The sequence below is a fragment of the Ictalurus furcatus genome, chromosome 24, assembly GCF_023375685.1.
Source record: "Ictalurus furcatus strain D&B chromosome 24, Billie_1.0, whole genome shotgun sequence".
Classification (NCBI taxonomy): domain Eukaryota; kingdom Metazoa; phylum Chordata; class Actinopteri; order Siluriformes; family Ictaluridae; genus Ictalurus; species Ictalurus furcatus.
In genome coordinates, this window is record NC_071278.1 from 13,449,503 (window position 1) to 13,464,605 (window position 15,103).

The 15,103-nt window shown below is 37.9% G+C and overlaps 1 protein-coding gene across 1 annotated transcript; it reads left to right on the plus strand.

The window, feature by feature from the left end:
- Positions 1-1,460: 1,460 nt before the first annotated feature.
- Positions 1,461-15,099, plus strand: fam83hb (family with sequence similarity 83 member Hb). The gene is made up of 6 exons (XM_053613075.1): positions 1,461-1,933; positions 8,332-8,801; positions 8,997-9,161; positions 9,287-9,411; positions 9,513-12,456; positions 13,762-15,099. Exons 2-6 carry the CDS (start codon positions 8,352-8,354, stop codon positions 13,780-13,782), a joined length of 3,705 nt encoding a protein of 1,234 aa, XP_053469050.1. The 5' UTR covers positions 1,461-1,933; positions 8,332-8,351; the 3' UTR covers positions 13,783-15,099.
- Positions 15,100-15,103: the final 4 nt, after the last annotated feature.

The window sequence follows — 15,103 nt, forward strand, 5'->3', positions numbered from 1 at the left end:
GTCACACAAACATCCAAAGCAAGAACTAAGAAAACTAAGGCCCTTCTCAACTTTGCACTGAGATAAAGAAAGTCACCAGCCTGTCTAAGAGAGAGTGACCTGCATGCCATATGATACACAGGTGTACAATTACAGCAGGAAGAGGAGTGTGGGTGGGACCACTGCATGGAGTCTGTGACAAAAGACAGGGAGGACACGCTTTACAGCCTGATCAGAGTTCAAATTTTAAAAAAAACAGACACTTCAGAGCTACATTCCCTATGTAGGTATCTGCTTGAAAAAGTACCTAACTTCATACTCTTTCTGATTACACACACACACACACACACCAACCAAACACGTTCATACCTACTTGTTCACTTAAAGATTTTGTCCTCAGGCTGGAATTTTTATTTCCTGTCAATCAAGTCTAGGCTCATATTTTCAGCATAGTGACTTTCACAACCACAAAGCATGAAAATCAACACAGGAAAGTGTGTGTGTGTATGTGTGAGTGTGTGTGAGAGAGAAAGCATCTCAGATGCATAAATATACATGCAGATACAGTATACTCAGTATAATGACTTTGTGATGTACAAATGTGTGAATGTTTAAGCTGACAGTTTGTGTACACAGAATAGTCTGTCTATGTGTAAGCAGAGAATGAGTGAGCACTGGGTGTGGTTGTGTGTGACTCCTTTACTTGCACTGGCACATTCCTTCAAAGGCCGCACCCTTCCTCACCCCCCTCCCTTACCTGTTAGATGTTGCTAAGTGACACAAGCGCGCCCGCACACACACACACACACACACACACACACACAAATATGCTTGGAATACATTATAGACATGTCTGAATATGTCTGCTGAAATTAATCAGAGCTTATGCAATGAGTACATTTGCTGATGGGGTACATACATGGAGTACATTTTCTGAATGTGTGGATTTTCTGGGTCAGGGTGTGAATAAATGTCCTTTCTTACTCCACCCACATACACGAGAGCAACCAGCATGCCTTATTGTACTGTCTTAATATATTAACATACACAAAATTGGTGAAGGGTGTGTGTATGAGTTGTGGTATAGTAATAAAAGTATAGCACAGGTTCTAATAGGATTTACAGGCTTAAAGTAGGGAATGGAATATATTTAAATTTTATATATATATATGTATATAAAGAGTCAAGTCAAGTCAAGTCAAACTTTATTTATAGAGCACATTTAACACAACATAATGCATTACCACAAGAAATACAGTATCCAGTATCCAGACAATGGCAACAAAGACAACAATAACAACAGTACAGTTAAATGAATAATATTTATAAAGAGGTCATGTCAACTTTATTACACTATACCTTATAAATATTACTCAGTATTATCTCAGTATGAATAATATAACATTTTCATGAGGGTGTCTGTTTGTGTGTGTGTGTGTTTGACTGTCTACTATGTATCCTTGTCACAAAGGAAGTTAGAAAGCAGTGCAGTCTGGGATATGGAGTAGTTTTATGAAACACACTATTAGCACAGTTTGAAGTGAAGCTAGAACTAGGACTACTGGGTGGAAAAAAACAAAACTGCAGCTTTCCATGTTGTTTGAGTTTTGGGGCTGGCTTAAGGATTCAGTTATGGATTTGTGTGTTGAGCGCCGGTGTGAACGTTGAGGCTCTGGGAAAGTTGGGAGGAGTTACAATAGGGGGAAAAAAACTGGAAGAAGGACAGAGCAGTTCCTCTTCGCAGTGAGCGCTGTTGCCTGCACACAGGCGAGCTGTACGGAGCTCGAACAGGTTCTGCCGGGACTGGTTTCGGCCTTAAATCTGAACTGGGCAGGGTGGAGACCAGGAATGTGACGCGGCGCCATACCACACTAGGTGGACTGGGGGAAGAACACGAGTCTCCATCAAGTTATCTAAGCGGCGACTACACACAAAGCTTGTTAAAAACTCAAAGGTAAGAAACAAAGTAAAGACCTCCACCGCTCGATCACCTTGAAAATGTCATTAATCTGTGTACTATTTAGGCCAGAATACACTTTACACTAATTAGTAGTCGGGCTCTGGTCTCATACATTTATTAGAAAACATAGTGAAAGCTAGCACACCTATTGACAACAAAAACAAACAAACAAACAAAAAAAAACAACACCCTTTTGTCTGTTTTCCTGCGTTGATAAAGGTAGAGCTTCATCATTCCACACAGTGAGCATTGTAATGGAAGATAAATCAGACAAGTTTATCGTAAATATCTGGTCGGTGTATAAAAGAGCTTCATTATGGACTGAGCAGTTTTCTCCATCTGTTTATTAGAAAGTTTCATTTGAAACCTTGATCACAAATTCAAGCCATGGAATAGAATTGGTTCAGTTTAGTTCAACTACAAAACTTTGCTTACAAATAAAATCATAACAATTCAGATTTGTATATTTTAACATCAGATTGGAGCTGGACATTTCTCATCCCACACCCAATTTATTTAGATTTTTAAGACCGACGATATTATCTTAAGACATTACATACACATTGCATTACAAGATTTCCTGTCTAGTCTAGTCTTGCCTTGTCTTGTCTTATCTGTTAGGACTTTGGTTGATATTTAGTCCTTATAATCTGCTTATGCAGTCCTAATGCTTTATATATAACTAACACAAAACTTAGCAATGAGTTTCATTTAAAATATGCTTAGAATTAGGGTTCAGGTGTAAGTATAGTTTCGCATTATGTGCTGTATATACTTTTAATGTTAATGGATCTGTTGTATTATTTGCCTATTGCTGAGAGTGCAGTCATTATTTAAAGACTAACATGGAAAGATTTATTAATGCCAAAGCAAATCTGACAAAACTGACATAGATCTGCACTTAAGCTCTATGTGCTATGATTTCCTCTGGTTTAAGGAAAGTTAAAGCAAACTGGGTAGGTATTTAGAAATAATAGGCCTTGTCCTGACTTTACCCAAGGCGATGTTAGGCTGTCAAGTCTCTAAGTTGTCAGTGTGTGCTAAACTGGAAAAAATTAAGAAGAGTTGAGACTGTATAACAGTTTTACTTTATCTTAATCTGATCCTTTATTTAAAAAAATATATAGGTAAATAAAACACAAAACATTCATAGAAAGTTCTGTGCAGATTGTTTTTTTTTTTGTATAGTAGATATTTTACTTTATCTATGAGACATTGTTTGGACTCTTGTGGTTAGAACTTGACCAGCATTTTAGCACCTTATTTTGAGCTTCACGAAGAAACAGTTCCTGATGTATCTGGAATTTTATTTTTGTTAGCGTTAAGAACAAAAATAAAAGTCTGCTAACATTTCAAATGTTTTTTTTTTATATATATAATGTAACAATGCAAACCTTGAAGACAGTTTTGGCAAGTCTGTCATGATATTTACATAAAATAAAAAAATTATCATCTTCATCTTCTCTCAGTGACACTGTTAATAATGATATTCTTGATAGTGTCACTGAGAGAAAATGAAGATGATGAAATTATTATAATTCAGAAACTGTGCATCTACAGCTAGCTGTATTTCAATGGGCATGCACATGAAACGATCATTTGATACAGTTTGATTAATTTCATATATACATATGTATGTATGCATGCATTTTAATGTCACATAACACATGGGGGAACAAACAATCCATGGCATCCACATTCAAGTGAAAGCAGATACGAAACTTTCAGTTTAGCAACTGTTTATAGATGTATACTTATGGTTAAATGCAATTTGTTACTTGGACATATAAACATAACTCAAACGCCAAGTCAAAATAGTTTAGTCTGTCATCTCAGTAGCAATATCACTCTACATGAGCTCCCAAGAAAAAAATAGTACAAGTAAAACTTAAAAATAAAGCATGTGTAAAATTATACATCTTTAACCAACATAAAGAGAATTTGAAATCAGTCTGTGGCACCGCACAAAACTAAATCAGAGAAGGAGAAGTTGTATCAGGAAATAAGATCACTGAGTGCAAGACAGAACAGTCTGACAGGGATGGACTTGTTCATACAAGGAACAAATAGTTACTTAAAGTGCTCCTCATATCAAAATAGGTGTTTCAGTGGTTTTCCCTTAGTGTTATGGACACCAATATGATGCTAGATCTTAAAAAAAACAAACAAACAACAATAACAAACATTTTGGAGATGTTCTTATTTTAATTGCAGGACATTTTCGATTATTCGTATCTATGCAAAACTTTGTGATTGTCTAATTAAATGTGCTTTAGAACCACATACATCCTGCCCCCAGAGGCAGCTCTTGCTCTACAGTAGTATCTTGTTAGCAATAAATTTAATTTTGGCTGTGTCTTCCCCCACTATTCACATTTTCCATCCGCCAATCTCTGGGTTGAGAAAAAAACAACAAATGGAGTTCATTCATTTGGAAGAGGGTGGAATTTATATGTGGTTGCAGTTTTGTGACAGGCATTTCTCAGAGGTGTATTCCAACTTCAAAGCTGGAATATGTTGCTTCCACAGACTGAGGGAGAACACTAATCCATCTTCAGTAAGGAGAAGGCTTTCATTATTTCCTTTGCTGTTCTCTATATTTAACATGCTCGCTAAGCTACTGTTAGGTTTGTGGTGTCCTATGTGTTGAACAACATTGGCTGTTTTGTAAGTCAGTCAAGCACTTCAGCACATCACTTTGACCTCCTTTTCAGAAGGATAAACATCAATATATGGAATCACGGCTAAGGAACCGATTCATGGAGACTTTAATCTCATTATGAAAATATCTGTCTTTGATTCATTAATTCAGAAATTAAAAAGAGGATCTTGGATAGTTAGCAAAACCTTTTTTAGTAACGATACAGCTTGTTATGAATGTGATCAATTAAATATGCTCCCATTATTGATCTCATTATTTGAAACAGACAGTAAAACATTTTGTAATGTTAACAGTTATATTTATATACTCATTATAAAAAGAATAATAGTATATTATCACTTTGGAAGTTTCTTAGTATAAATGCATTTGAAGACAAATGCTATGTAGGTATTCCATCATCTCGTTAACTGAAAATTAAATTAGTAGCTTAAAGGTGACCATAGTTTCATGCATATTGTATGTCAGCAATAATGTGAGTAATAATATGAGGATTCTTGGGTAGTGCATTACATAAACCCTCAGGGCCTAAGCAGTAACCTTTTCTCAGGGTTTCCCAACGCCCTGCACTGCACAATGTAGTGGGGTCAGGCCATGAAAATAACCGAGCTGTGTGAGATTAAATCTTGAAAATGATTTTAATTTAATAAACTGTCTCACCCTTAAAGTGACAAATGTTATAGTTTTTATCAAATAAAACTGTAATAATGTATATTACATACAAAATACAGTCTGAAAACATACAACCTATTTAAGATCTTTATTTAGGACACTGCTGTGTAGAAGTATTGTGTCAGCATTTTTAACCACTGTTGAGGCTCCTCCTTTAAGCTACGTTCACATTATGGTACTGTAATGAAAGCTTACAACCAATATTAACATATACATTTCATTTCACAGACACTTCTAGCCAAAGCAGCATATAAGTCAGGTAAAAGACAATCCATTTAAATGAATCAACAGTGCTAAAAGTGCAGCAAAAGCAGTTTTCACCAGTAGACTAGAAACAAATGCAAAGTAGCCTTAGGCAGAGCAGAGAGTACTACAACTAAACACGAAAGCTGGAGCAAGTGCTTGTACTGAGGAGTGACATCTTTTGGAGAACCACCACAAGGGTGTAATCTTTGTTATATTTTATGTTGCAGCTACAGTAGATATGAAAAGTCTACACACCCCTGTTAACATTAACCTGGTTGCATAAGTATGCCTAAACTAATACTTAATTAAAGCACCTTTAGACTTTGTCACAGCATTCAATCTTTTTGGCTAAGAGTCAGTAAGTTTGGCACATCTTGACTTAGCAATATTTTGCCATTCTTCCTTGCAAAAACATTCTAACTCTGTCAAATTGGCTGGGAATTTCCTGTGCACAGCCCTTTTCAGGTCACCCCACAGATCTTTGATTGGATTTAGGGTTGGACTATGCGCCATTCCAAAACCTTGTTTAACTCGTTTTGGTGAAGTCATTCCTTTGTTGATCTGGAGGTTTGCGTTGGGTCGTTCTCAGGCTGAAAGATGAAATTCCTCCTCATCTTAAGTGTTTAAGCAGAAGCCTTAATTTTTTGCACCAAAATTGACTGTTATTTGGAACTATTCATTATTCCTTCCAGCCTGATTAAAGGCCCACTTACAGCTGAAGAAACACAGTACCAAAGTATAACACTTCCACCGCCATGCTGCAGTGTGGGGATGGTGTTCTTTTGGTAATGTGCTGTTTTTTTTTGTTATTGTTCCAAACAAATCTTTTGGTTTTATGGCCAAAAATTTAGACTTTGTCTCATCAGACCATAACATTATTCCACTTGATTTTGGGAGATTTGATGTATTATTTATTTATTTATTTGGTTAAAAAAGGCTTCCATCTTGCCACCCTACCCATAGCCCAGATATATGATGAATTGTGGAGATTGTTGTCACATGTGGGGAGCAACCAGTACTTCCTGCAATTCTTTTAATGTTGCTGTAGGCCTCTTGGCAGTCTCCCTGACCAGTTTTCCACTGGTCTTCTCATTAATTTTAGAGGTACGTCTCCACTTGTTGATTATTGTATTCACAGTGTTCCATGACATATCCAGTGCCTTGGAAATGTTTTGTAACCCTCTCCCGATTTATATTTTTCAACAATGAGATCCATACCTGCTTTGTAAGCTCTTTACGGTCCATGGCTTTTCCAGGTGGATGTTAAGAAGATTATGTCAGGAAAATCCTATAGGAACATCTGTACTTTATTTGAGGGTAATCAGTCACTTTAATTGATGGCAGGTGTATACTAATTAGTATTTAACATGAGTTTGAATGTGATTGGTTCATTCTGAACACTGCCACAATCCCAATTATAAAAGGGTGTGCATACTTATGCAAGCTGGGTTATTGGAAGGTTTTTGTTTTTCTTTTTTCCCCAAAAAACTTTTCTGGGTGTTTGTGACGTGATATTTATATGTTACAATTTCACAATAAAGGTGAAAAAGGTTCTGACAGGTTCAATTATGAACCTTTAACTTAGATAAAAAAAAAAAATTACATCACAAAAACCTGACATTTTAACAGGGGTGTGTAGACTTTTTATATCCACTGTACATCTGGAATTTTGTGTATGATTAAGTATTTAGGTTGTTGTTTCTTGCCTTAAAAGAATCATGAGATAGTTGGTAGCTATTGGTTATATATATATATTGAATTCTGTTTTTATTTGAAGGGCGTGTTTCACAGCAACGGTCAAGCAAACAGGTTTCAGGAGCTATGTGCAGTTCAGAAGCCAATGCATTACTTTACACTGAGACTTGTTTGCATTGTTTTGAATATGTATTCATTGTGTTGTAGTTTCTATATTGTTAATAAAATTACCAAGATAGTAAAGAGATTTAGCAAACAGAGCTAGGCTCATTAGGACTTGTCATGATCAGCATGAGGATTAATTAAAGTAAAATTTTGTAAGACAAAAAACCTTACCAGTTACAAAACATTTTTCATTTCACTGTTTGTGAACACTGCAGCATACCTAAACTAAACTTCAGTGGTGAAACATTAGGAAATGTCAGGGCCTCATGCCCAGGCATGTGCATGCTTGCTGGGACATTTTATGTTGATATATTGCTATTGAGATCATTAGGTGTAAATCTTTTTACAGCACTGAAAGAAAACGTGTTTATTTGCATTAAAAAGGCATGAATGTAAATGATAAAGTAAATATTGTTATCTGTGTGAATGAAACTAAATTATGACAGTTCAGTGAAAGGAAAGTCGAGCCGTTGCTATTTAATGATATGTGAAAATCTTTTAACATTGTTAACATTTAACCTGTTAAAACTTGATACTCATGTGTCCATAAACAGACAGTCTATCTTAAGAGTTACTCTGAATAACACAGCATTGCTACAGAAAACTGCCTTTGTGTCAAAAAACTTCCTTCTTTTGCCACCCTCCTTCCTTTACCCACAATGAGTCACTCAAAAACCCTCAGTCTATGTTTCCATGGTGAAACTCAGTACAAATAAATGCACACACTCACAGGCAAGCCACAAATAATATATTGGAGCTATAACTGGCAAATCACACAACCGAAAGGAATTTATGTTCAGACCTAGACCTTTTCTAAATAAAAACCTAAATATCTACAGTTGTGGTAGTTTTTGATGTTTGGTTTATATATAGTCAAGCCTTATCAATATGAAACTAAGGACAATAAATAAAACATTTAAGGATACATTATATTAAATGTGTTTTTTTTACTCAGATTGTACCCCCTGCTCCATAATGGCCCATCGCTCCCAGTGTTCTTCAATGGGAGACAACCCTCTGGATCCTAACTATCTACCACCACATTATCGGGAAGAGTACAGACTGGCAATAGATGCTCTGGTGGAAAATGATCTTGATGGGTACTATAAATTTCTGCAAAATGCAAATATTGTTGATTTCCTGTCAAGACCAGAGATTGAGCACATTAAAAATACTGTGCAAACGCCACAAAGAGTTGCATCTGTACCAGAACTGGCTTACCATGAAATGGATCAGGATGGTTCATCAGACACATACTGGCCACTGCACTCTGATTTGGATGCGCCAGGTTTGGATCTTGGTTGGCCACTGCAACAACACAGTTTTGTAGGCCCCACTGAAGTTAGAACACTGGTAAACCCCTCAGACCCTGAAATGCCTAGCATCAAGGAACAGGCCCGACGGCTCATTAAAAATGCACAGCAGGTTAGTACCTTAGAATACAGTAACTGAATTAATTGAAGAAAAATAATGACGATTAAAAAAATGATATAATGCATAATGATATGTAGCGTCTAACACATGGGATAGATGAACGGACTAGCACCCCAAGCAACAATTAGATAAGGATTCAGGATTGAACTGATATCTAACCACATTATAATTCCCTTTACCCAATAGGTCATTGCAGTGGTAATGGATATGTTCACAGATGTTGATATATTTGCTGATCTGCTTGATGCTGCTCAACGGCATGTGCCTATTTATATTCTACTGGATGAACAAAATGCCCATCACTTTGTTGCCATGGTGACAAGCTGCAAAGTTAACCTGGATATGGTTCATGTAAGACCTGATTGCCTTCCTGTAATAAGAAATTACTTCTACAAAACACTGGAATGTTATTGTGACTATAATTATTTATATATATGGACATATTATGCAGTGGCTTCCTGTTGAATATGTTACAGATGATGCGGGTGAGGACTGTTGCTGGCATTACATATTTCTGTCGCACAGGAAAGTCATTTAAAGGACAGCTGATGGACCGCTTCCTTCTAGTTGACTGCAGAGCAGTGCTCAGTGGGAATTATAGGTGAGTTTAGGCCTCTAGCCTTAAAAATCGGGCGATGAAAATAGTCTAATAGTAATAGACCAAATCAATAATTGTCACTCAAAATTTTCTTTTTTCTTCAGTTTTATGTGGTCATTTGAGAAGATACACCGCTGCATAGCTCATCTGTTTTTGGGAGAACTTGTGGCCACTTTTGATGAGGAATTTCGCATTCTCTTTGCTCAGTCCCAGCCCCTTGTTGTTGAAAATTCCCTGGTGCCTATGCCACCTGACAGCACTAGTGGATACTTAAGCAACCAGTTCGGATTAAAAAGGTCACAATCTCTGAGGAATCCTCGAGGAATCCTTCGGCACTCTGAGCATTTGGGATACCCATTTGGAGGAGACCGCCTTGATACCGCTCTGCCCTTCAGAAGGGATGACCCATTCCGCCACTCCATTGAGCCAGGAGGTATTGCTTTGCAGGTTGGCAAATTCAGTTCACATCAGATGAGAATGCAGCAGTCTTTCTTGGAGCAAGGCAGGCCAATAATTGCTTCACGCCAGCTAGAAATGAACATGTATAAAAGGCATAGCTATGCTGAAGGCACCCATGAGAGCTACTCCTCTTCTCGACAGTACATGAAGCATCGTGTCATGAACAACTTGGATGAGATGGAAACACACTATCAGAGAGACCAACAATTCTATCAAAGTGAGGGTACAGGACTAGAAACTGGACGCTTTGACCCTCTTCGGAGCTCTAGTCTTTACCAGCTAGATCAATACTCTGACCCTATGTATCAACTTGAACTAGAAGCACCAGAAAGTCACAATGTCTTATCCTCTGAAGATCTTAGCAATGATCCAGAAAGCAAGCTTCATGAAGGCGTGGCTCATTTTGGCCAATCAAACCAAAAACGGCCAACTCTCAGTCATGCATATGCCTGTCAGCGCTCACCCACTCAACTTCATCCTCCAGACCATAAACATGTGTTCCCCAGTGAAGAGCAGGACAGACAGTCCCAAGATGAAAGTGTTAAGCAGGGATTGCGGAGCTGGAGGATCAACTCCTACCTTAATACTTATGAAAATGCTGAAGAAGAAGGCTTGCAACAACCTTTTGGCCCAGACGCTTTTGATGAGCCTCCACCACCACAACAACAACAACAACCTGAAAGCAGACAGTACAACCCAGAGGCTCCAGTGCTTCGCTTTAACACACAAGAGCCACCTACCATACAAAGTAAGCCAAAACTTGATTTACGGCCTCGCTTTGGTAAACCCATTTTACCAGACAGGAAACAAGTAAAAGATATAATCACTGATCAGGCTTCTGCAGGAATGGAGTCTCAAAATAAATCCGCTATTACAGCGACACCATTCACATCAGCAGAAACAGATAGTGAAAAGGAGATGAATTTAAAGGATTCCAAAAATTCAAAGGAAATCAGCATCACCAAACACGAGTCGTTCCGGACCCGCATCAACCCAGTGCTGCAGAGGAGCTCACGGTTACGCTCCTCCCTCATCTTCAGCTCCTCTAAGGTAGAGCAACACAGCTCTGCACTTTCTGGAGATAAGCTACAAGAGGATGAAGACAACAACTCAATTAGAACCTCTTCAATTGTAGCAGAGATTTTAGAAAAGAGGAGGTCATTTTCTAGGGAGCCTTTTGACTGGAATAAGCATAAAAAGATAGAGGAAAAAGACAGTAAGGGGTTGGTACAAGAAGAGGTAACTTCCAAAACAGAGGAAGTCCCTGCTAAGAACACTAAAGAAATTAAAGAGGAACCGAAGAATCCTGTGCTTGAAGCGAAAGAGATTACAAAACAAACAGAGCCTACATTGCCAAAACCAAAACCCCTCTTCTTGGACATGAATGATCCAGCAAGCCGTCTGCAGTACTTTAAAGAACTGTCTATAAAGAGAAAGAACTTACAAACAGAGGAAGCTTTAAATAAAAGTCAAGAGCCGCTTCCAAAAAAGCCAGATCTAGCTGATATTCAACCAAGCACAACAGCAGCCGTAGTTCCATCCATTTCAGTTACCCATGCAGATCCCTTCTCAACAACACCAACACCATCAACAACAACGCCATCAACATCAATAACATCAACACCATCAACAACAACATCAACACGATCAACAACAACAGCAACAACGGTACAAATAGATTCTGCTGCAAAACCCTCTGTGGTAACAACAAAGTTAAGACTTGGTGAAGAAAAAATACACATGCATGGTTCTGTGCAGATGGAGGAGTCTACAGATGCAGCAAAGAAAGAGACGGCTAAGGAACCAAAGATACCAAAACCTTTTCCTTCACCTAAGTTTACACTGAAACCTTTCAAAAGTTCTCACACACGGCGCACCTCCTGTGGTGACGATATTCTCACAGATGCAACAGATGCTGAAAAAAGCGAACTTAAAAAGTCTCGAAGCCTCAGCATATCAAGCACGCCACACACAGAGTCCAAGGAAAGTCTTAGCTTAAGTCGACATGGCTCCAACTTGTCCCTAAATGTTACAGGCTCAGAAGGCAAAGACACAAAGGCTCTTGATTTTCTGAAGAAGCAAACACAGAGACTAAAGGGTTTTCTGGGGCCCAAAGGAGAAAAAAAGAATGCAGGAGGTTTAAGTACTGCAGATGACAAGCAAATGAAAACTGTCCCTGAACTATCAGAGGAAACTTCCTCTAAAGGGAAAGAAACTCACTCCGATTCAGTGTCAACATCAACAACTGACAATTCCAAATCAACCAATAAGCCAAGTCCCTCTCGCTATCAGTCCTCTACCTCTACTGTGCTATTCAGCAGCAACCTCAGGGATGATACCAAGGTAATCCTTGAGCAAATCTCTGCAAACAGCCAGAAGAATAGACAAGAGCTGGCCAAGCAGGCTGATGAGACTGTAAAAGCAGAAGGGGAAAAAGGCCATGTTTCAAATATTGAACATGAGCCAGTCCCGCAATACCAGAGTCGAAACCGGTTCAACCGAGCTCAAGTCAATCCTCAGGAGCGGGACAGCCTACTGAAGAGAATAGAGAGTATGCGCAAAGAGAAGAAGGTCTACAGTCGCTTTGAGGTACTCTAATAAAGTCCAGAATAGTGACCTGAAGATGTAGGAAAGACAAAGCAAAAGCACTGCTATTGTAGAACAAGTAAATATGATTCATAATGTAGTTTATGTAGGAAATCTGAAAAATGTAGCAACTTTGTAAAATAGTTGTATTATATTTGTGTTTATATTAGTTTTTTTCCATTTGTTTTAGTTTTCCACAATATGTTTTATTGTAGGTTAACAAATTTCTAGAGCTGCAACAACTAATCAATAAAATCGATAATAATCAAGAATGAAAATCGTTGTCAACAAATCTCATTTACTCGCTGCGTTACTTCTGTTCCGAAAACACGCATCGGAAACGTGGCAGAGAGTACAGACAAAAGTTGTGTCCCAAATGACATACTACACACTGTACACTATGTACTCTACCATCTTGTGTATGAATTTTAGTAGGGTAGTATTGTTTCAAACGGAACACTAGCTTTTTTTACTAGCCGGAAGTATAACCCGTTTCCCAGTCGATGGCACATGACATCAAATGCACGTAATGCGACACCTCTAGGTTTAGCAGAATACCCAGAGTCAACTAAAATGGATTTCTTCAGTTTACTGTTTATGTCAGCGTAACGCTGCCCAGAATCTTTTTATGCCCAGCATGACCTCAGACGGAGGTGTAATTATCATGACAGCAGAAAAAAGTGTGCGACCTCCAGGTCCTCTAAGGCAGGGGTGATTTTATATTAAATGCCTCAGAAAATTCTAACCTGCAAACTTTACAAAGTGGAGCTTGTGTAGCACGGAAGCATGACAGTGATGCACGAGCACAAACATATGTTTATATCCAAAATGTTCCACTGTGTGTAAGGGGTTGGGGACAGTTGTAGTGCAAGTACCATCTGTAATGTCTAATTAAAATGCTACGAACAAAGTAAACATAAAAAGAATATGCCTAAAGGCAGTGAGTCACAGAAATCATAAGGTGCAGTGAAAATTTGGTTTTTTATGATTACTTTATGACTGTAGTTTAATTATCAGTACTTTTTTGTGTATCCCCAAAAATAATGCATATAAATATACATATATATGTATATCTCGACCGATTAGTCAATTATGAAAATAATCGTTAGTTGCAGCCCTACAAATTTCTATTATCAGGTAGGCTTATCACAGATAGGCTTAGCATTTGATCAATGCCAACCTTTAATTTTATATTACATCCCAAATTATGTAAGCTCACTTGCTATTTATAGAAAAGTTCTGTAGTCTGTTGAGATGTTAGTAAGGTCTTGATCCGCTTACATGTCTTTCCTTCCTTCCTCTCAACAGATGGGGAATAACCTTGGATAACAAAACATGGCAGAGGGGGCATACAGTTTACGAAAACGTCTGAGACTTCAAAAAAGTGCCAGCAACTGACATGATAAACTCTGAAAAAGAGCATAAAAAAACCCTCAAATCTGAGGAGTCTGTGCCAACCAGGGGCCCGCAGTCAACTCACTCTGCCCTTAAAAGGCATCAGTGCACACTGCCTTATAACAGAAATCAAACATTATCCCCGCTGGATATGTAAACACAACTGGCCAAAAAAGTATTTGAATTTCAACAAGTTTTATGATTCGTGCATGCATCAGTTCAGTGTTTGTGACTTTTCAATATTACGCCATTCTCAGGTGTGTGAGGTGGACTGACATGCCTAGACAAAAGTATAAGTATAGCAGAACCCCCCTCCCCCCCAATCATACACTCTACTACAAGACACATCTTGCTGCAACCACACCTGTGGTTTAGCTGTGCCAATGGAATACATGTCTTAAAGAATCCAATGTTTTAAAGAGTCCAAACAGGGTTAGTTGAAGGGAAACAAAGCAACATGAAAATGTAGAAGAGGATGGTACGAGAGAGGTAAAAGACAGAATGTGAGTGGGAAATCTCAACACGAGACACTGTGACAGAAGGGAGAGATAAAAGAAAATGTAAGAAAAAAGTTTTGAGGTTTGTTAAGGCAGTCAAGGCACTATTATGATGTCAGACAAGAGTTAATAACTGAGGGTAGACATGTTCTAATCTTAACAGCAACAATAAAAACTTTGAGGATATTCACTTATGGATTATTGAGGCCCTATATTGCTCTCCCTAAATGATGGACAGTGAAGTCAAAATTGTAAACAAATTTGCAAAATTATGGTGGAAACAATGAACCAAAATTTTAGAATATGATATTTCTTTTTTTGGGTATTTTTGAGAATATATGATTAGTACATTATAATCAGTAGCAGTTTTTGACTTCACAGTCTCATTACGTTTGGAAGACAACGTACTGTATATGAGTCAAAGTTGACATTTCGAAGATAACCTTGATAATACAAGGTAACTTTTATCGTACATGGTTAGATAACTATAGTCTCAGGACTGGGCCTAGGCTCTATTTTGTCAGTGCAAACGCTTAATTATAGTACCAAAAAAACAGGTACTGTCAAAGACCAAAGAACTCCCAGGGCATCTAATCAGGTGCAAGCTGTAAAACATTAGGTATTTGATAGGAGGTATCATTATTACATTTTACTATTGACACTATGTTGATTATACTTTTGTCTCCATTTAAAATTTTGGTGAACATATTGTAAATTTTGTATTATGTGAACAAATAAAAACTGAAATTCTGAATGGG